This window comes from Oenanthe melanoleuca, chromosome 4A (genome assembly GCF_029582105.1).
Source record: "Oenanthe melanoleuca isolate GR-GAL-2019-014 chromosome 4A, OMel1.0, whole genome shotgun sequence".
NCBI classification, from domain to species: Eukaryota; Metazoa; Chordata; class Aves; order Passeriformes; family Muscicapidae; genus Oenanthe; species Oenanthe melanoleuca.
Window position 1 is genome coordinate 3,203,043 of NC_079338.1, and position 21,101 is coordinate 3,224,143.

At 51.7% G+C, this 21,101-nt stretch overlaps 1 protein-coding gene across 1 annotated transcript in view; it reads left to right on the forward strand.

Moving 5' to 3' along the window:
- Window positions 1-242: 242 nt before the first annotated feature.
- Window positions 243-21,101, forward strand: part of GABRA3 (gamma-aminobutyric acid type A receptor subunit alpha3) — a 69,776-nt gene continuing 48,917 nt past the window's right edge. Inside the window, exons 1-3 of the mRNA XM_056491692.1 lie at window positions 243-407; window positions 9,960-10,088; window positions 14,793-14,914. Of these exons, the coding sequence (XP_056347667.1) occupies window positions 10,000-10,088; window positions 14,793-14,914 (211 nt within the window). The 5' untranslated portion in view covers window positions 243-407; window positions 9,960-9,999. The remainder of the gene's footprint in view (window positions 408-9,959; window positions 10,089-14,792; window positions 14,915-21,101) is intronic.

Sequence of the window (21,101 nt, forward strand, 5' to 3'; positions counted from 1 at the left end):
CCTGCTGCGCCCAGAGGATGGCGGGGCTCTGAGGCCGGGGCTGGGCGGAGGACCCCGGAGCATCCATCGCTCGGGGGAGGTGGCCCCACACCGGGGCAGCGACAGCGACAGCGACAGCGACCCATCCCCGCTGCCTACGCCGCGGGGCGGGCGGCACGGCACAAAGCGGGTGGGTAAACCCTCCTCCGGGGCGCGGGGAGAAGGAGGAGGAGGAGGAGGAGGAGGAGGAGGAGGAAGGCGGGGGGATGCTGCTCCCCTCCCTCGCTCGCCGCGGCCGGAGCAGCGCGCAGGCGGCAGCGGCAGCCCCGGCCGGGCGGCACGGACGGAGGGCTGGGGCGCGGAGCCCAGCGCAGAGCCGCGGAGCCCCCCGAGCCCCCCGAGCCCCCGGCGGGGCAGCGGGCACGCCGGTGAGTGCGGGCGGTGCGCGGCGGGCGCGTCCCCGCTCCCCCGGGGCTCCCCGGCGGCGGAGATGGGGAGCCGGGCCGGGATGGGATGGGATGGGGCTGCCGGGGGCTGCGGAGCCCCCCGGGTATTGTCTGGGGGACAAAAGGCGGAGGGATGAAGGAAGGGGGGGGCTCGGCTCGGTTCGGAGCATCCCCGCTGCCGCGGCAACTCCCGCGCGTGTGGGTCCGGAGCGGAGCCGTGCCCGCCGCTCCCCGCCGGGCACACAGCCTGGCACCGCCGGCTGGACAACGGCGACAGCGGCTGCGGGGGGAAAAGCCTGGAGGAGGACAATCCTGAGCACCCCCCGGCTGGGGCCGGACGGGGAATGCAGGGCAAGGGCTGAGCGGGGAGAAGGGTGTAGTAAAGCAAAGTCAAATTTCCCCCTGAATCCTGCTGCCAGGCCTAATGGGTACAGATGTTGTCTTGGGCTGGGGAGGGAAAGGAGTTTTGGGGGCTGCGGTTTCTGAGGCTGGTATGAGGGGATAGGGGAAAAGAGGTCTAGGTCTTTTCTCCTTCTCCCAGAGATACTAGCTAGGACTGAGATACGGATCATTAAAAAGGAATAGCCTAAAGCAATTAAGTGGCAGAGAGTCCCCACTGCAACACTTATCCATTGTTCCTCGCTCTGCCTTCTGCCAGAATGGTTCTCGCCTGGACAAGAGAAGTACAATTGAACAAATAGTTCATTTCCCTGGCCAATTGCATCTGTAGTGTCTCCCTCGAATCTGCTGCTGAGTGGCTGCAAATGCAGCAGCGTCCCCAGACAGAAACAGAGAACCAGGACCCTCTGGTGAGATTCCCGCTGCTGAGGGCTGGCAAGAGCAGCTCCCAGTGGCCGCTCACCCGAGTTGTTCCGATGGCAACAGCAGAGCAGGTTCGCTCCCTCACCTCTCCATCCCCTTCGTGCCCTTCTGGGGAGTGCAGAGAAGGAAACCCGCAGGTGCTGAGGCAGGACCAGCCCACAACTAGAAGATGCTACTTGTGGTTCAGGCAAGTCTTCTCCTTTCTGTAGTCTGTCTCTTAACTTTTCCCTTACCCTGGAGGATGCGGGATTTTGGGGGTTTTGAGGTGATGCTGTTTTGGTGGAGTTTGGCCAGCCTGCCCTTCAGCCTGTGCCCGTGGTGCCCTGCAGAGCACAGAGGCAGGAATGCTGGAGCCTGACCCTGCTGCTCCTTTCTGAGAGAGCCCCGAGCAGCTGGAGGGATTGCAGCTGCACCTGGGCCCTCGGCACAGGCTTACCTGGAGGCTGCTCTGTCCTTTCCCCTGGACTCTCCTCCTGCTCACCTGGAGGCTGCTCTGTCCTTTCTCCTAAACTCTCCTCCTGGCTCACCCAGAGGCTGCTCTGTCCTTTCCCCTGGACTCTCCTCCTGGCTCACCTGGAGGCTGCTCTGTCCTTTCTCCTAAACTCTCCTCCTGCTCACCTGGAGGCTGCTCTGTCCTTTCCCCTGGACTCTCCTCCTGGCTCACCTGGAGGCTGCTCTGTCCTTTCCCCTGGACTCTCCTCCTGGCTCACCTGGAGGCTGCTCTGTCCTTTCCCCTGGACTCTCCTCCTGGCTCACCTGGAGGCTGCTCTGTCCTTTCTCCTAAACTCTCCTCCTGGCTCACCCTGAGGCTGCTCTGTCCCTTCCCCTGGACTCTCCTCCTGGCTCTCTGCATGGGGAGGCACAGGTGCATTGTCTGCACTGCTGCAAGACACCCTTGGCACGGGGGGACTGCTGCTTTCCCTCCCTTTGGAGCTTCTTATCACTAGTCTGCATCATGGAGCTTTTCTCCTTCTGTTCTTTCTCCTTTCCTATCCCTTTGTCTGCAGACTGCCACCTGTCCCACTTCACTCGCAGCTTCTCCTTTGCCTTTTCCTGCTTGATGTGTTCTTTCACCTCCGTTTCTTTTTGTCTAAGTAGACCATGTCCTCTTCAGCCTGCCTCTCTCAACACTGGAGACAGAGCCCAGCCCCTCATCTCAGTCAGAGTATTCCTGCCAACTGTTTACAAAAAGTAGCACAATACCCAGGCTGAACACTGACATAATTACATACCCAGCCAGAGAGTGTAGTAAATAATCCAGCTTTTCAGGCTTTTGCCCAGTGGTGAGTCTTTTGCCATCTCCTCTGCCCATGGGCTAAATGTATTATACTTGGCTTGCATTTACTCATGTTCTGGAAGCACGCAGCCGTGTGTGGATCAGAGTGGATGGACAGGGATGCCTTGCACCATCCACACTCCCCATGCCTGTGTGCATTGTGTGTCTCAATCTGCTCCTGGGGCCAGGCTCTGACAGTCAGAGCTCCTGCAGGGGCTGCCAGGGCAGGGACGGCTGCTGAGGTGTGGAGATTGTTCCATCAGTGAGGGAAGGATGGCTCTGGGGTGAAGGTTAAAAACACCAGCAAAAAAACCACGGGGCTTGGTGTGCAGTGTTTGCACTGCTGGCCAGTTTTCCAGAGTGTCCATGGAACTGCAGACACACAGAACTCTGGATATTGTCAGCACGGTTGTATTTCCAGTTGTGATTGTGAGCCTGAGTCTGTCTGCAGTTGCTTTGATTGTGAGTCAGTCTGTCTGCAGTTGCAGTAGCTGTGAATCAGTGTCTGCCTGTAATTATGTGGGTGAATCAGTGTTGGCTTGTTACACTATGAGTGCAAACGGTTTCCCATAGCAGTTGTGGGTGTGAATCACTCTACAGTCCCTCTGGATGTGTTTTTGAGTGGAGAGATGCAATACTTGGATTAATTTTGTTTTGATGAGGAAAAACTGTCAAGCAGCTTCTCATTTTGGAAAATTAAAGCTGGTTTGGGAGTTGGGCACAGACCCTATTTCTTCGTTACCAGCAGAACAACTTCCCAAAGAAATCCACTTTAAGGCTTGCTCCCAAGATTTACATGTTGATCTAAACCTTTAATTCCTTTGCCTGGTGCCTCTGCTTCTGATTGTCTTCTCCTGCTGGCGTGCCTTGCAGAGCTGCAGCCAACACATTTGATAACCATCACGTGTGCCTCGTACCTTGTGTGTGTGGCAGACTCACAGGAAGGTTGTTTATGGCTTGTACAGTGCCTGTGTGTTTGCAGGGACGAGCCAGTGATTGCCTCTTGGCTAGGTGAGCACAAACATTTCCGTGCTCAGGAGTCGAGGACTGTGTGGCTCCTCTGCCTCGCTGCCAGCCAGGGCTGTTTCTCCAAGTAGGTGGCAAACAGCAAGTTGGATTCAGGTGGATGGAGGTGCTGCTGCCTGTTTCCTTGTCTCTGGTTTCTCTAAAACACCACAGCAGCTTCTGGCCTTCAGCAGCATCTGTACAGAACCAGCCAGCGCTGATCTAGAGGCAAGCTGGAGCAATCCAGGAGAGCTCAGGTGATGGAAGCAGAGCACTGGGCTGGGTGCAGGCTCCCAAAGGCAGCCTGGCCCTGTGCTGGCTGCTGCAGGGAGAGCTCAGAGCTGGCAGGGCTGGGCTGCTGAACTGGGTGTCTGTGCAGTGCACACGGGCGTCCCAGAGAGCTCGTTTCAGAACAAAGGGATGCAAACAACCTGGGAAGGGAAGGGATGCGAGACAGGGGTCTGCTGAAACACCACAGCGTCTTACTGAGCCATTGCTGGGCTTCCAGATGAACTCTGGCTGCTCATTGCTGCCCCTGCCCTCAAAGGAAAAGGTGTTTTTGTTCTGGGGGACCTTCCTTTTTAGCTGGAGTGATGGAAAACTGAAGAAAACCCTCCCCAGCAGGGCCACAGGGCAGCGTGTGCCTCGTCTGTGTTTATTGCTGCTGCACTGAGCCCTTGCTGGCTGCTGTCTCTGCAGAGAGAGCTTGGAGCTTTGCTCAGGGAAGCATTGGAGAGGCACAGCAGTGGTCACCAGAAGCCTGGTGTGCTCACAGAGGGTCAGGGACAGCTGGACAGAGCCCAGCCTGTGCAGGTGGATGATTCTACAATCCTTGAGGAGGGTTGAAGGACCTCTCCTGCTGCCTGGGACCTGTTTTGGAGAGGCTCCAGTGCAATGAGCTTTAATGAGCTTCTTGTGCTGTGTAAGTGCTCCAAAATTTGGGGGTAAATATGCAGGTGTTGTGAGGTCACTTACAGCACTGTGCTTGGCTGTGCTGCTGTGCAGGTGGGCAGATGGTGCTTGACACCACCAGGGTCTGGATCACCCTCTTCTTCCTGCACAGAAGTGCTTTGATCTGAGCTTTTGGGCTGAGGCTGCCTCCTCTTCCCAGCCTGATTCCAGCTGGCTCCCAGCATCAGCTCCTCACTGCACAGCCCTCCCTGAGATACCTGACTTGAGAAAGGATGTGCAGCTGCTGCAGGTCCTGGGGGCTGAGTGGGAGCTGTCAGTGCTCTGCACCCTCCAGCTGATGCCACTGGTGTCCGTGGTGTTTGGGGATGCTGATCCATGACACCACAGGTGGGCAGCATCTCTGGGTGCAGTGCTGGGGCAAACTTGTCCTTGGGGCTGTTTCTGAATGCTGTCTGCATGGTGAGACTATTGCTGAGTGAATCAGATGGTTCCCCTGGCTGTGCATCTTCCCAGGAGGCAGTAATTCAGTGAGATACTCATGTGACTCTCACAAACGTGCCCAGGTGGGTTTATGGGCCTCTTCTGCCTTCATTTCTTTTCTGGTGCCTGCAGTATCCCCCTCTCTGGCTGCTCTCTCAGGTGTTTTTGCAAGCTTTACCTTCCAGTCTCCACCTCCAGAGTTCTGTGTCTCTCCCTTGTCAGCACTAAGCCTGTGCTCATCACTCTTTCCTGGGAAGGCACTTCAGAATATTTAGTGGTTTCTAGAATAAGGATTTCTGGGGAGATCAGGCTCAGTGTGCCAAGTCAGGAGATACCCAATGTTGGCACAGTTACTAAGGTACCTTGCTGATTTGGAAGTTTTCAGCACTTTTTTTGGTTCCCAAATCCACTTCAGTGGGAGCAGGGGCTGGAGCATGTCACTGTCATGAGAGGAAGGAAGGAAGGAAGGAAGGAAGGAAGGAAGGAAGGAAGGAAGGAAGGAAGGAAGGAAGGAAGGAAGGAAGGAAGGAAGGAAGGAAGCTTGCTTTCTTTTCCAATTCCTTGCACATCCAACAGGGAAACTGTATTTCCCTGGAGTGTCATTGTGCTACAACACTCTGGAGATTGGACAGATTGTCTTGGAGAGGAGTGGGAATGTTTGTGAAGCCCTTAGGTGTGTGGTTATAAAGACACCTGCCAAATTCCACGTGTTGTGAACTTCAAGTATCGCTGGATTCCAGCTGCAGACTGTCAGCAGGGCTCCTTGGAAAATCTGCATTGGATTCAGCTGTGGAGGTTCCCAGCAACTGCACAATTAGTGCTGAGTGCATTTGCTAAGTGTGCCATTAAGGAGTGAGCAATGGACAGATGGAGGAAGGAAGAAGTGCAGGGCTGCTCTGAGCACACACCATCCCTCCAGACTCCATCTTGCACACACACAGACGAGAACCAGAAGCTCTGAGATGTTCTTTAACTTGTATGGAAGAGGGGGTCAGTCTAAAGAGTTGTACCACTCCTTTCTGAGCTTGAAAATTTTTGGTTCTGCACTTTTTTCTTCATGGGCACTGTGCAGTTTTCCCTTCAGCAAGTCCTAGTGAGAGATTTGGGGTTGTTTTTTTTTCTTCTTTGAGGCTGTTAAGAGCCAATTAACATTCCTAAACCCTCGCTTGGTTACATGCAGTTAAATGCACGTTGCCTGCATCCTCCTCCCCTTTTCTAGGATCAGGGATCCCTGCAGGTATTCAGATCAAGGCGTTGGCTGATTCAGAGCTTTCCTGAGTGGGAAGTGGCAGCTGAATAGCCTCGCACGGGGACAGCCCCAGCAGGGCTGGAGGAGCTCCAGTGCTGCTTTCCTGAGCACTCTCGTGGGTGTTCCCATCCCTTCCCTGAGCACCGAGGGACTCCTTCACCTGCTCTGCCAGCAGCATCCTCTCCAAGAGCTAAAATCTGAGGAGCTCAGTTTCTGGGCTGTTGAAACCTCGAGAGTTGTTTTACAAGCTGATTTTATTAGGGAGGCTGTGTGGCCAGTAGCTGTTGGGCTTCTGTTGCCTGGAAAGGCTGACCTGGAACAGAGACTAGAGAGAGCAAAAGGAATAAAATAGGAATTTGTTGAACGGACACAATTTGGGCAGTACAAGAGCCCAGCCAGGGCTACACCCAAATCAAATTCAAGATGGATCCTGGTCAGGAGTTTTTACACTTTTATAAGTTTTGGTTCACCTACATATGAGGGTCAATTTTCCAACCACAGCCCCAGACTATGAAGTATCAGCCCCTTATCCCTTGCTGTTGTTTGTGCTTTTGGGGTACCAGATGTCCTTGATTCTCTAGCTAGAAAGCAATTGTTTTGTCTAACTACCCTGTGAAGACACCTTACTAACACATAATATAAAGTTTCAGGGTTACACTCTAAGCAGCAGAGATTGTGAAAAATATAAAAGCTAAAACCCAAGGCATCACTTCTAAAGGCCAACACCAGTTAGGTTCTTGTGTGTGCCTGTGGCTGGGCTGGCAAGAGCCCCAGGAAAGGGTGGAAGTGATTCTGAGAGCTGCTGTGCCACGGGAACCACACTAGGATCTGCCTATGGGGAGCTTTGGATGATCCCCTAAACTGTCTGAATGGTGAAATCTCCTCTGCAAAAGCCTCACTGTATTTTCCAGCATGTTTCCTGCTTGGCAGCAGGGTGATGAGCAGGACTAGGTCTGCTTCCCAATCCATCTCCAAGTGTGAAGTAGCCACAGAATGAAGGAAACTGCAGCCTTTTCTATCCAGCTTCCCAAGGAAAATGCAATGCATGAACCAAAGGAAAGAGGTAGGAAACAGTGCCAAGCTGTTTTCCATGTGTTGTCCTTCCTGAGTCTGTAAGTGCAGCCATAGCAAACCCCCACTTTGGGGACATTCTCAGTGTGAACAGATTGAGTTGTGACTGGAAAAATGTCCATTTGGGCAAGAAGTGAAAACAGATTTTGCTCCCAGTGCAGGTATGTAGAGCTGATTCTGATGCTTAAAATGAGACTTGAGCACAAATTTTACTTAATTCAAGCATCCCTGTTGTCCTTGGCTAGCATCTTCCTCATCAGAGCTATCCAAAGTAGAAAATTAACCTTCATCTCTGTATAATATTGAAGGAAAACTCTGTGAAAAAGGTTTGGTGACAATGCAGTTATTGAGAGCTTCTTGGCACAGACAGGACACACCTACATGGAAGGTGTTCTGGATTTTGTCACTGTTCCTGACCCTCTGAATTACCTTGTTCCTCCATTTTCTGGTAATCTTTTTATTTTTAGCTTCACTTTTCCACTATTGGCTCATAGTCTGCCCCACACATGGTTTCACCAAATCTGATAAAGATGGTCCCAAATGTCCTACAGGAGCAACAACAGTTCCTGCAGAGCCAGGAGGCACCTGCTGCAAATCCAGTGTCCTCATTTGTGTGGGGATCCCTGGTCAAAGAATGCTGGCTGTGCAAATTCTGCCCAAACAAAGCATTTTTTAAATCAGCAGTTGAATGGGAAAATGTTGATTTAAGTGAAAATTTTCAGCAGTGTTTTGGGGAGTGAAGAGGATAGACAGCAATGGTTATTTTAATTATTTTTATAATTTTTTTTCTTTGCTTTTGGCTAGTATTTGAAATTGCCTTAGGGGAAAAAAAAATCAATTAAATACTATTGTATAATATGCAAGTTGAAATGAAACAAAAGGGAAAAGCTGAAAGGAAATCTGTTGAGAAGCTGCTTATTGAAGAAGTTCTGAATTTGCCTTGTAAGAAAAATCAACATTTTATGTGTCCTTGTCGTGATTTGGAACGAGTCTCCCCAAAATGTTGGAATTTCCCAAAGAACAGATGTTCAGCCAGTTAATTTGTGCTTCAGCAGCAAATACTTGAATTTCCAAGACTGTGTGTCCCTTCTCAGCTGGAAGGTGGTGAGAGCCAGAGGAGCCATCCCAAATCAGAGCCGTGGGTGTGTCCATGCCTGAGGCTCCTGCACCTCCTTTGGTGTGAGGATGAGCTTCCCTAGGGGGCATTCAGGTAGAATCTGATTAATAAAGCCTGAGCACACTGTGCCTAAATTAATCCATGCATTAATTTCTGCAAGGGTTTTAAGTGACTGATGGGGAGGAAGGTAAAGGTAACTAGGGCCAAATGCTGGGTTGGTTTGGTTTTTATTCCCCCCTGTGTCTGCTGTTAGTGAGTACCTGCCAAAACAAAAGCTGAGGTGGGTGGTAAGGGCTGGTGGTGTCTGGCTCTTCCCTTCTGCCTGCCTGGCAGCTCCTGGAGCTAAAAACAAGGATCAGGCACAGCCTCCAGGGAGACTGTAGGGCCACACTGCTGTGGGGAGAGCCCTAAATGCAGAAATGTGATAAAACACACCCAGCCTTGTTCCCCCTCTCTTGCAGGGGCAGCCAGGTGCACACTGAGCCATGTGTGATCTCCAGGTGCTTCCATCCTGCTTGGCTGAGCCCTCTGCTGGGATTTCTGCTGGGAGTTCTCCTCTCCCACATCCCTTGTGCAGAACCCCTGCTCCTTGGCAGCACTCAGGCAGCTCCCCTGCCCATCCTGGGGCAGCCTCAGCTGGCTGAGAATTGCCATCCAGGTGCTGGGGTTTGGCTGTGCAGCCAGCACCTCCTTCAGTGCTGGAGGGAGCTGCCTGAGGCTCTGCAGCACTGAGTGGAGAAATGCAGAGGTCACATTTGGCTGGCACCAGCATCTTGCCCTGGTTTCTGCCCTGCTGGCTCTGGGGGCTCAGAGGGGGGCTGGCTGTGCCTGGTGCTGGATCCCCCGTGTGCCAGCCAGGGAGCGTTGCGAGGGGGAGATGTCACGACAAGCTGTATTTATCCAGGCTGTTGCTTGGCAGTGCTGCTCCAAGGTGCATCAACATAATGAGATACATAAAAGGAGAAGGCAGTTAAATGTGCAATAACATCACAATAAAAGTAAAAGTGAGCATTAATGAAAACTCTGAGCACACTAAGTGTGGTATCGTCGAGCGCTCCCACCACCTTGGGCCTCGCTGGTCAAACTTAATAATAATTTCTGGCAGTGTCATTACCAGAATTAAATGAGGTTTAACTGTCTAGAAAAAGATGTTGGGGAAAAAAAAAGGGTCTTGGGACTTCACAAGTGGTTTTGCTGTGTGGATGTCACTGAGGTAGCAGAGGCACCAGGTGAGCTGGGGACAGGTTGTGACTGAGACTGCAGGGTGAGGTGGAGGAAGGGATGGGTGGGAGAAGAGCAAGTGTGGATGCTTTGAAAAGTGAGCTTTACACTTCTGAAGCAGCTGGGGAGCTGCAGGATCTGCTGTGAGGCTGGGGTGAGGGTTTTGATGTGTGTGTCTGCTTGGCTCTGACCCCGTGGTGCAGCTTCCCCAGGGCCAGCAGTGCTCCAGGACACAATGCTGCCTTTGGCTCCTGAGATTTCTGATACAGGAGCCCAGAAATACTGACTGCTGCCCAACATGGAGAACAGCACTCTTTGCTTTTCCCTGGGAACTAAAATCTCTCTTCTCTCCTCTCATTCCCCTGTGTCCCTCCCTGGCAGGTTTTGGAGGCTCGTTTTGCAGTGGCTGCACGCTGACACCATGGCACCAAGGCTCCCTGCAATGGGGCCCTTCTCCCTCCTCAGCCTGGGATTCCTGCTCCTGCTTCTGGCTCTCCCTGCTGATGCTGGGTAAGGTGGTGAGTGCTGAGCTCTTGGCCAAGGCTGCAGTTCTCTTACTGAACTTAAATATCCTGGGATCAGTTTGTGTGTGAAGCAGTCCAGGGCAAAGCACTAAAGAGTCTCTGCTGTTTGAGCCTCCCCTTGTCCCCATCCCCAAGCCTTTCACCCAGGGACTGTTCAGGCCCTAACGTGGCTGACACTGGCATTATTTGAGGTGTTGTCACTGAGATCAGTTGTCAGCGTTTTTTGCAACAAAACCTATTTTCAGATTTGGCCTCTGCACAATTCATTCCAGGCAAGGACTCTGCTTGCCTGAGTTTTAACCTGGAAGAGAGATTCCCTCCACCCCATTTAATATTTTAATACTTTTTTTAAAGAACAGAAAATCAATCTGCTTCATCTGTTTGGCTGTTCATGATGTAAGGACCCACGGGCAGCACACCTGACCTGCTGCAGCACCGGGGTTCTCTGCCAGCCTTGGCTGGGCTTGCTGCCCTCCTCTGCCTGGGTGTGCAGGCTCTGGCTGTCCTGGCAAGGACAGGGCTGCTGCCAGCCTCACCTTCCCAGCCTCTGGAAGCTGTCTGGAGGAGATGAAAGCCTGTTAGTCCATGGCTGCATCCTGCCAGAGCCTTTGCTGGGTGAGCTCGGGGAGCCCTTCGAGGAAGGAAGAAGGAGATGCCGCCAGCTGTGGGGAGGGAGGAGCTCTGCACAGAGGTAGAGAGGTGCAAATAATACATGACTCCTATAAAACATTTAGAAAAGCCTTTAGAGTGCCAGATATGGACCCTGAAATGCTGTCTGCTGAGTTAGAAGTCCAGAAGGGATCAAGGATCTTCACGCATGAGATGTCAGTGCTGCCCCTCCCGCCCTGTCCTGCCTGCTCTGCTTTGTCTGCCTGGATTTGACTCTGCAGCTTGCCTTCCTGAAGTGCTGACCCTGCCCTGCTGCACAGGCACACTCACCCCCTCCCCACAATGCCTGGGGGGCTGTCCCCTTGCCCTGTGCCTGCAGCTCTGCCTTCCTCACTGCTGCCTTCTCCTCCCCATCACGTATTCACCGGAGCTGCTGCTCCCTCGCCTCCTGCCACGCAGGGATTGCTCAGAATATCAGTCCCCAGGAGGATTTGCTTCCTAAATTGTGTGTGAGGGGACCCCTGTGCTGATGTGGCACAGCTCCCCAGAGAGCCTGTGCACAGGTGGCAAGGTAATGACTTTTCCTCAAGCCTATCCTAATTAAATTTGCTGTAAACCTCCCTTCTTCCTGCCTAAAGGATTTTAATTATTTTAAACCCTTGATCCCGGCACATCTCTTTGCAGTTCCTTTATGCCTTGCTAAAGGGCAGCTTTAGCTTTATGTTGAGGTGAGGTGAGGCAGCCCAGAGCTTTCCTGGGAAAGGAATTATTAGCCCAGATCAGGTGCCAGGCAGAGGTGCTGCTGCACCTTCCCAAGTCCTGCCCACGCTGCTCTTCCCCCAGCACCTCCCAAGTGAATCCCACACTGCTCACATTGAAGTCAAACCCTCAAATGTCAGGCTAAGTAAAACAGCTTTGAAATTTGTAAACTCATTTTTTTTCCATCACCGCTGAGCCTCCGCCAGGAGTTCCTTCACAAAAATCCGTTCTCTCGCTCTTTATATTATGGGTAATTTTTAAAGATAGCTTATAAAACATTAATGAATGAGCTTTTCATGAGCATGCTAGCTATTCATAAGTTATAGAGAGTTATATACTCATCAGCAGACACTGGGACAGATTGCTTTTAACCATGACATCTATTGAAAGCTTGTACAATTGAAACCCCACTAATTGCTGCAGGCATTTGTTAAATTTCTCAAAACTCTCCTTACCTGCAGGGAGTTCAAGTTCAGATGAAAAGCCAAAACCAGCGTTTGGATTCAGCTGGAAATCTTGGAGGCTGTGATGCAGTTTGTAATGTCAGGGGTGTTTTGATGTTTGGATCTGTCAGGTTGCATTAGGGCTGGGTCAGGTGTTATCCCAACCATACCTCACCCTATGGAAACTGGAATTCCAGCACTGTGTTATCCTCCTTGTGTTCCTGGAGGCTCAACTTCCTGGCTTGGCCACTCCTCCAGGTGGTGCTTTGCTAAAAAACAGAGGCCAAGTGGTCCTGTGAGAGGTGGGATGTGCCCCTAGAGAAGTGCACCTCAGGCACTTTAAATGCAATTTCCCAGAGTGTTTGGTCAATGAAGCCAATGAAAATTAATGTCAGAATTGCCCAAAACTGAATATTTCAATTACTGCAGCATTCTAAATAGTATTGATCCAGCCTGACTCTAAAAGTGCCCATACCCTGCTCTCAATTTTTCCTCTTTTGCTAGGAAATGCTCTTTGCTCCTCTTTCATCTTACAGAATCTGGGTTTTCTGCTGGGTGAACACTTTGGTAGAGAATTGCAAGCCAGCTCTGGTATTTGTTACCTTGCTGACCCTTCACAGTGTGTTTACAGCTGCACCAGCAGTGTCGGGGTAACCAGTCTGACCAGTGAAATGCAGCAAGATTAAGCTTTGAAGTCCTTAAATAACATTTCTTCTTCTGTAGATGTTTTGTTATTTTTTTTCCCCAGTTACTCTATGATGCATGCTGAAACCAATGGCTGCCACACATCAAAGGACATAAGGCTGGGTTGGGAAGGAAAGGGGCAGAAATGTTAGAAAATGACAATTTAGGGGCTTTTTTTACCCCAGGACAGCTCTTCTGATGGTTATAGGTGCTGTCCTTGGTGATTGTAACCATGAATTTCATGTCTACCACTTCTGCTCTGTGGCATTTGTGGTCTTCCTCTGGCCAGTGCTCCCCAGTTATTCACCTCTCCATTTAGTGTCAATTTGCCACTCGGCTTCCCTGCTCTCAAGGGGCTCCTGCAGCTGCTGCTGAGCATCCCTCTGCTTCAGCAGCCTTTATTCCCCTGCCTGGCTGGGCTTTCTCAGCCATCTCACTCCCTGTTTGTGCCTCTTAATCTTTTTTTTTTTTTTTGCCTCATTTGTCTCTCTCTTATTTCCTCTTCCATCTTCCTTGAAAACTCTTCATCTCTATAGATTTTTCTTTTTGTTTTCTGTTACTTAATCTTCTGCCTTTCCATTTGTTTTGGTCTTAACAGCTATTTCTGCTGGGGAAAGCTGTGCTTGAAGCCACAGCACTGCTGTTCTGTGTCATCTGAAATCTCTTTTAGAGGCAGGTGGTTCCAGAAGGACTCACAAGCTCCTATCCTGTTGATTGAAAGGGAGACACAAAATGCAAATGTATCACTTGAGCCCCTTGTGCTTGCAAAACTGCATCGAAGATTTTGTTCAGTGAGATGTGCTTTTTTTAGAGGAATTTGCACCTTGTTTTATTCCACCTGGGGCAGAATGTGTTCTGAGGAAATCATCTTGTCTGGGGGCTTCTTGTGTTGAGTAGAGATGGGAATGTGGAAACTCATTTGTTTTTATAAACAGTGAAAGTTCAGCAAACAGAAGAGATGGTTCAGTAAGTGTTTTAATGCTGAGGCCTTAAGCCTGTTTACTGAATTCTTACTTTACTGTCTCCCCTCTTCCCTGGGGCAGAGATCTTTGAAATGGCTCAATCTGGCAAATAACTGGTGTCACTTCTTCCATGCTGCCTGTAAGGAGATAGTGGCAGTTGAATAACTGAGCTTCCCACATCCTCTGCTCAGAAAATGTCCATTTTTGGGGGGCAGGCAAAGGATGCTGGGGCAGCTCCTTGATAAAATAGGGCTCTGTCCTGGTTTGAAGGACAGGTGTCTGCCAATAAAGGCAGAAGATTCTCTTTGAAATGGAGAATGTAAACCCCCTCCCTCCAAATTATTATGATTTTGAAATTAAGGAGCTCTCAGGCAAAGAGATGGGAATTAGGAAGAACAGTTCTTTACTAGGAAAATTAAAATAGAACTGCAGTATTACAAAGAACAATCCCAAACCCTGCCAGAGTCAGAATCCAAGCTGACACCTGTCAGTCAGTCAGGGTGTTGGCACAGTCCCATTCAATGGTGGCTGCATCCTCCTGCAGGGGCAGATGTGGTTCAGCTGGAGCAGTGCTCCTGGAGAAGGTGCAGTTTCCTCTGAAGCTCCAGGGATGATGTGGAAAGGTCTGGCTTTCCTCTGGAATCCAGTGGAAAGAAGGTGCCTTGGTGTCCAAAATGTCAGTTTTTATGTGGGTAGGAAAGGCTTGGCTCCTCCCCTGGCTGGAGCATCTCCCAGTGGGATGATGGAATTTTATCAGTCATGCCCTGGGACTCACTGGCCATGAACAGGAGATATCTCCTGGAGGGAGGATGGGCTGTGGGAAGATAAAGATGATTGCCCAGCTGGTTTAAAGATGGCCCATGAGCAGATAATATGTGCCAGGAGATCAGGGTCACTGCCCCACCTGGCTGCAGCAAATACACATTTCTGTCACATCCTGTATTGGAACCCAGGACAGGCTCCTAAACTGCTCCCCGTGGTGCTGCTGGCTCTGGGAGGGGACAGAGAGGAGGGGACAGTGGGGAGGGGACAATGGGGTGGTCTGTGAGGACAGAGTTGATCAGAAATGCCCTGTGCTGAGTCCTATGAACATATGATTTATGAAAAGCTGAATCCCATCCTGCCCCTCAGGAACCAACCTCCCCTCACTCCCTGTAACTCCCCAGAGCCCACACAGTGCAGAATTCCCTCCTAACACTTCTCCCTGCTTTCTCCCCCTGCCCCACGTGCCAGGCTCTCTCAGAAGCACGTCTCAGATGTGGTGGATGACAGCAAAGACAACATCACCATCTTCACACGCATCCTGGACAGGCTCCTGGACGGATACGACAACCGCCTGCGGCCTGGGCTCGGAGGTCAGTCAGGGGCTCCCACAGCTGGGTGGCCTTAGCAATAAAAATTCCTTCTTTTATTTCTGGTGCTGTCAGGAGGGGAGGTTGTTCAGTGCCAGGCTCAGTTTGGGGCTGTTTCTCCGTTTTCAGTCTGTTTTGCTGTTGGGTGTCAGTGGCTGCTGTGGAGGCCTGAGACAGAGCGAGGCCTGTAGGTGGAACAGCTGTGGGTGAACCTATTCCTGCTGTTTTAGAGGCATCACCCTTTCAGAAATGCTGATATATTCAGAAAGGAAGACATTGAGGGGATGGAGAGTGTCCAGAGAAAAAGTCAGGAACGCAAATCTGATGAAGAGCAGGTGGGGGAGCTCAGCCTGGAGAAAAGGGGGGACGTGCTCACTTCCTACAGCTCCCTGAAAAAAGGCTGTGGCCTCGTGTGGGTCAGTCTGTTCTCCAAGGTAACAAATGGCAGGACAAGAGGAAATGGCCTCAAGTTGCACCAGGGGAGGTTTAGATTAGATGTAAAGAGAAAACTTTTCACAGAAAGGGTTGTAAAGCACTAGAAAAGGCTCTCTGGGAAATAGTTGCCAAGGCACTCGAGGCCATGGGTTAGTGCTGAACGTGGTGCTGGGTGCACAGTTGGACTTGACCTTTCCCAACCTGAACCATTCTGTGCCTCTGTACAACCAGTTTGCAGAGCCTTCAGCTCACCACCAGCACTGGCATTGCTGTTCAGTCAGTTTGCTTTGCTACACAGCCTCCATCTCCACCTCCTGCCAGTGGTTTCCCATGCAGCTGTCACCTGGCGAGCTCCGGGCACCGGGCACTCTCCCAGCCCTGCTGCCTCCTGAGCTGCATTCCACACTGCTGCCAGCACTGCTGCTGCTGCAGAGCTGCTCTGCAAGCTCCTGCACTCCTCTGAGGGGCTCCAGAGAGAAAAACCATGGCAGCCACCTTCCCACATAATGCCTACAGCTACAGTCAGCGTGATCTAAGGGGGCAGAAGAAACGGAGAGGTGTGTGGGGAAGGTGGTGTGGGCCTGGGTGGTTTCCTGGTGCGTTGTTGCTGTGGCAGAGGTGGCCCCTCTCAGCTGTGTGACCCTGGGCATGTCCCTGCACTGCTCTGAGCTCTCCTGCTCAGCAAAGGTTTGGTGCTGCTGTGATTTCCACCCAGAGCTGGAGTCACCGCGTGCTGTCCCATTTTCTGAACGTCCTGCTACCAAAAGCTGCTTTCCTGAGCTCTTGGCTGCTGATGGGATCTCCTGGAAGGGCACTTTCCTTCCCCAGAGCAGCCTTGCCTCCTCCCAGCCCCGTGTCCATCCCTCTGCCCTGCAGCTGCCCTTTGAGACCATGCCAGGCCTGGGGAGGAAGGGCTTTTCCAGCGAGCATCCTCCCCTCTGCTGTGCTGCAGGAGCCAGACAGGAAAGGGTTACAGTGTCTGCATAAGCAATCAGTCAGTTTTATTGCTTTTGTTGCTTGTTTCTTTCCCCCAGAATTAACTGTGGTCCCACTAATAGCTTTGCTTCCTCAAGTGTCCCCCATGGCTGTATTGATTTAACTGAAACGAGTTCTGCACGGGGGCTGAGGGGGCATTTATGCTCACTGTAGGCTCAGCTGCAGACAAGCCCATGCTAAGTGTTAACAAGAGGAGTCCCAGGAGCCTCTTGCTGGGGAAGTTCAAACCTTTCTTGGAACATCTTTGCTCTGTTGCTTTAGATCCTTTAATAACGTGTTTAACATAATAAATTGCCTTTGCCTGAGCCAGCCCTTGCATGTTTAAAGACTGCTTTCACCTCTGTGTTCCCCTGCTGAGGCACTCTGGCAGACCCAGATGGGAGGTGTTGATGAGGGCTGCAGCTTTTGGGGGCTCTTGACTGGCAGTGAGTTGTCCTCTGTGTATGGAGCAGCCTGGTGAGCCAGGCTCTCCCCACTTGTAGCTGTTTTTCCCAAGGCTGAAGCCTTGGAGGTCTCTCAGGAGGAGAATTAGAAGAAAAAGACCTCTGCAGAGGTGCTGCAGCCCCAAACCCTGCTCAGCCCTCCATGTCCCAAATGTCTGCAGGGGCAACTCATCCAGAACAGGAAAACCAGCCAGGCAAAGAGCCTGCATGTCCTGCTTCACACAGGTTACTCACAATTTAGGGAGCTCCATCCTTCCACCAGCCTGGGTGTGGACACAGGATCACATCTGCCATTTCCATGGACTGCAGGGTATGGATGCTCTTGCCTGATATCTTCAGAAAAGCAGTGTAAAACATTCCCAGGGGAAACTACAGGGACAGCCCAGTGCTGTCTTACAGGAAAACCAATGCTCCTTGTCCATCAGCCATCCCACTGCTGCTGGTGGCCAGAGAAGCAGAAATGGTCCTGCTGCAGACTCCAGAGTTTGTGGTTGATGGAAGAGCCTGGGGTGGCAGTCAGCAAGAGATGGGCTCCTGCTGTCCAAGGCTGTGTGAGGGCTGGGAAACTGATTGCCTTGCTCCAGATGAGCAGCTGTGCTGCAGTGGGATGGCTGATGGACAGGGAGCATTGGTTTTCCTGTAAGACAGCACTGGGCAGTCCCTGTAGTTTCCCCATTTCCCTTAGGAATGTCTTCTACTGCTTTTCTGAAGATGTCAGGCATCCATACCCTGCAGCCCATGGAAAGGGCAGGTGTGATCCTGTGTCCACACCCAGGCAGGTGGAAGGATGGAGCTCCCTAAATTGTGAGTAACCTGTGTGAAGCAGGACATGCAGGCTCTTTGCCTGGCAGGTTTTCCTGTTCTGGATGAGATGCCCCTGCAGACACTTGGGACATGGAGGGCTGAGCAGGGTTTGGACTGCAGCACCTCTCAGGGCTCTGCAGTGCTGTGTGTGCCCAGCCCTGTCCCCTCCTTCAGCTTCCCAAGCGCCAGGAACCGAGCAGTGTTTGTTTAGACTTTGGGAGAAGACACTGTGTAAGCAACAGAGTGTTAATGTGGTGACTTCTCCCCTCAAGATAGCCTCTTTGTATTTATTTTCTTATCCCCTCTGCTTTCACCATCTGCTGCCACCCACTCTAATAGCTGCCATGCCAGAGCTCCTCTTCCTACCAGGATGCTGCAGACACGAGCTGAAGTGAGCTGTGCTGAGGCTGCTCAGGAGTGCCTGCTGCTGCTGCAGAGCCTGGCTCCAGGTGAGCCTGGCTCCAGGTGAGCCTGCCTGCTGCTCCTGCCCCAAACAGGAGTCCAGCCAGGAGTCCATGCTGTCCTGAGGCAAGGGGAGGCTTGTGAGCTCAGTCTAGGCTGACTTAGAAGAAGAAAGGCAGGGGAAGGTGGCTGTCAGACCCCTTCTTCTGCAGTAACACCCTGTAGCACTGGGGACACGGCCATTTGTGTCACAGAGTCTGGCAGGAGGTTTCTCTCTGTCTCTGCCAGTTGAGCAGGGCAGGTTTCCTCTCAGGAACAGAGCTGAGTCTTTTCTTTGGCCTCATGACCACCAAAAGACAGTCTGGGCTCAGGGAAGGGGTAGCTGCATAAACAGAACATCTTCTAGGACTCAGAGTGGGGGAGGAGAGGAAGGAGCTGTCAGCAGAAAACCTGTGTTTCCCCTGGGAGAACAAGGGGCAGATTGGTTATTAAGTCAGAAGAGGAACAGCGATGGACCCCGAGGGAATGGAGACATCTGCTGTCATGGCCAACCTTGTAGGATCAGAAGATGTCCCAGGAGAGCTTCTGTGGGCAGCAGGGGCCTCTGCTCCTGGTCTGGAGCTGTGAAGTCACACAGATCCTCTGCCCAGCCTGCAGGGGCTGCAGTGGGAAGTGTCTGTCTGTAGCTCTCAGGTTCTCCTTGCTGGGGCTCCCTGCAGAGCCTCATTCATGCACCTGGAGCTTACCTGCAGCTCACAAGAGCAGCAGAGAGGAGATGTGGCCAGGAGAAGGAGGTGGAGCTGGCTGACCAAGGGTGAGATGCCCTGTGCCCAAACAGAAGAGATGCTCAAGGAGCAGGATGCAGGGGAAGGGACCACAAGTGACTCCTTGTGAATGACAGATGTACAAAACTCCCCTGTGTGTGCTTGCAGTCCTTACAGGCCCAGTGTGATGTCCAGCACAGTGACCATGAGGGGGAATTTGAGGGTCAGTGGTGCTCCCTGGACACCTGTACCTCCTCTACCTCATTTCCTAACTGATGACATTTGGGCCTGTTGTGCTGCAACTGAAACAGAGCCATCCTGGGAATGTCTGGGGCAGGAGGGGACATTTCCAGACTTTTCCATCCTTACAGCCTTGAGAATGTTTGAAATATGCTTTGGCAATGTAGGGTTATCAGGGAGCAGCAGGAGGAGGCATGTGGGACCTTTCACAGCTGTTTGCAAAGCAAGGCTGGGGTTTCTTCCAGCTCAGCCAGAGCCTGGCTGTTCCACAGACCCAGGGGTGTGCCTGAGGTACATTTGGGTTAAGGGTGAGGAACCCAGAGGGCATCTGGAGCAGTGCTGGACAAAGTCTCTGTATTGAGTGCTTGGGAAGCATTCCAGAAAACTGCTGGGCTTTTCCAGGGCATGCCAGAAGGGAAAGAGTTTGCCCCAAGGAAGAGGAGAAGAGAGTAGGCTGCTCAGTTTTTTAAAAGATGAGTTGTAAACACCCCAGATAAGCCAGTTTCTCCAAGTGCAATTAAAAAGCAATTTGTACCATGTTAAGCAGCCAGGCTGGGATCGATCAGTGTTATCCCTCCTGGATGCAGCATGACTGACAAGGTAACTTGTGGTATTTCCCTGAAGCTTCTGCAGCATCTCTGGAGTCCCTGAACAGCTCAGTCCTGCTGAAGGGGTGGTGTCTGCTGAGCATCCTGCCAGGCCAGCTCTGTGTCAGGGGCTTCTGGAGAGCTGAGGTTTGGGAGCCTCCTGAAGTGTCCACAGCATCTGGATTAGAGCAGCTCAACCTGAAGAGTCCATAGGGTTTAGCAGGACCAGCAAACACAGCATCTGGATTAGAGCAGCACAATCTGAGGTGTCCATGGGGTTTAGCAGGACCAGCAAACACAGCATCTGGATTAGAGCAGCACAATCTGAGGTGTCCATGGGGTTTAGCAGGACCAGCAAACACAGCATCTGGATCAGAGCAGCACAATCTGAGGTGTCCATGGGGTTTAGCAGGACCAGCAAACACAGCATCTGGATTAGAGCAGCACAATGTGAGGTGTTCATGGGGTTTAACGGGACCAGCAAACACAGCATCTGGATTAGAGCAGCTCAATCTGAGGTGTCCATGGGGTTTAGCAGGACCAGCAAACACAGCATCTGGATTAGAGAAGCTCAATTCCCCAGGCAGAGCAAAGCCCTTCACCCCTTGGGTTCCTGCTTCCCTGGGGACAGGGCAGGGCACCCATTCCCTGTCCCTGGGGTGGTCCCATCCAGGCAGAGGGGAGCCCCAGTTTGTGCTCTCCCAACTGGGCATATCCAGAGGGTGAAACAATCCAGGCTCATCTTCCTCTTCTCCACTGTGTTGTTCTTTGGTGTCAGCACCTCCCAGCCCACGCTGGGCTCAAGCAGGACTTGGTGCAGCCAGGGCTTGCTGCTCACAACAGGACTCAGGTCAGGGCTGCCCACCTGGGCTGTGGTGCCTTTTATCTGTCCTTACTGTGTCAGCTCTCTCTTGCCAATGGTTTTGATCTATAGCTACCTGTTAATATTTATCCTGCTGTTGTAGTTCCATGATTATTTTGCCAGCAAAGTGCACCTCAGTTGGAGTTTCTCATTTCCTCTTTCTGCAGTGTTGCTTCCTGCTCTTTTAATGATGGTGTAGTTTGGCAGGAACATCTGTATCCCTGCCTGGCCACCTGTATTTTACTAATTCAAGTGCTGATGTCCAAAGGGTTTTGGATTTGGGTTCAGAGCAGCTCCCTTTAGGTTGAGACATTCCCAGGGGATGTTGGTGTGCTACACCTCAGTGCATCTGTCATTTTGGCCTGACCTCCTGCAGGTAAGGGCTTGTCTGTTACTGTGGGAGCATTAAGGCAGAGGGGCTTAAATAGTCAGAATAATGAAATTACAGAACTGCCTTCTCTTGAAAGTACAGTGCTCTCCAAAATGAAACAGCAAGACTTTATCTGGCTGGCAGGATCCAAGAAGAAATCTGTTTGCAGTGGAATTAACCTGTAACAGTGGTAAAAATTGTTAAATTGTCCAGATTGAAGCTTAAGGAACTTTTATTTCCTAAAATCTGGATGAAATGTTGAAATTGTCCTTTTCACTTGTGGATAG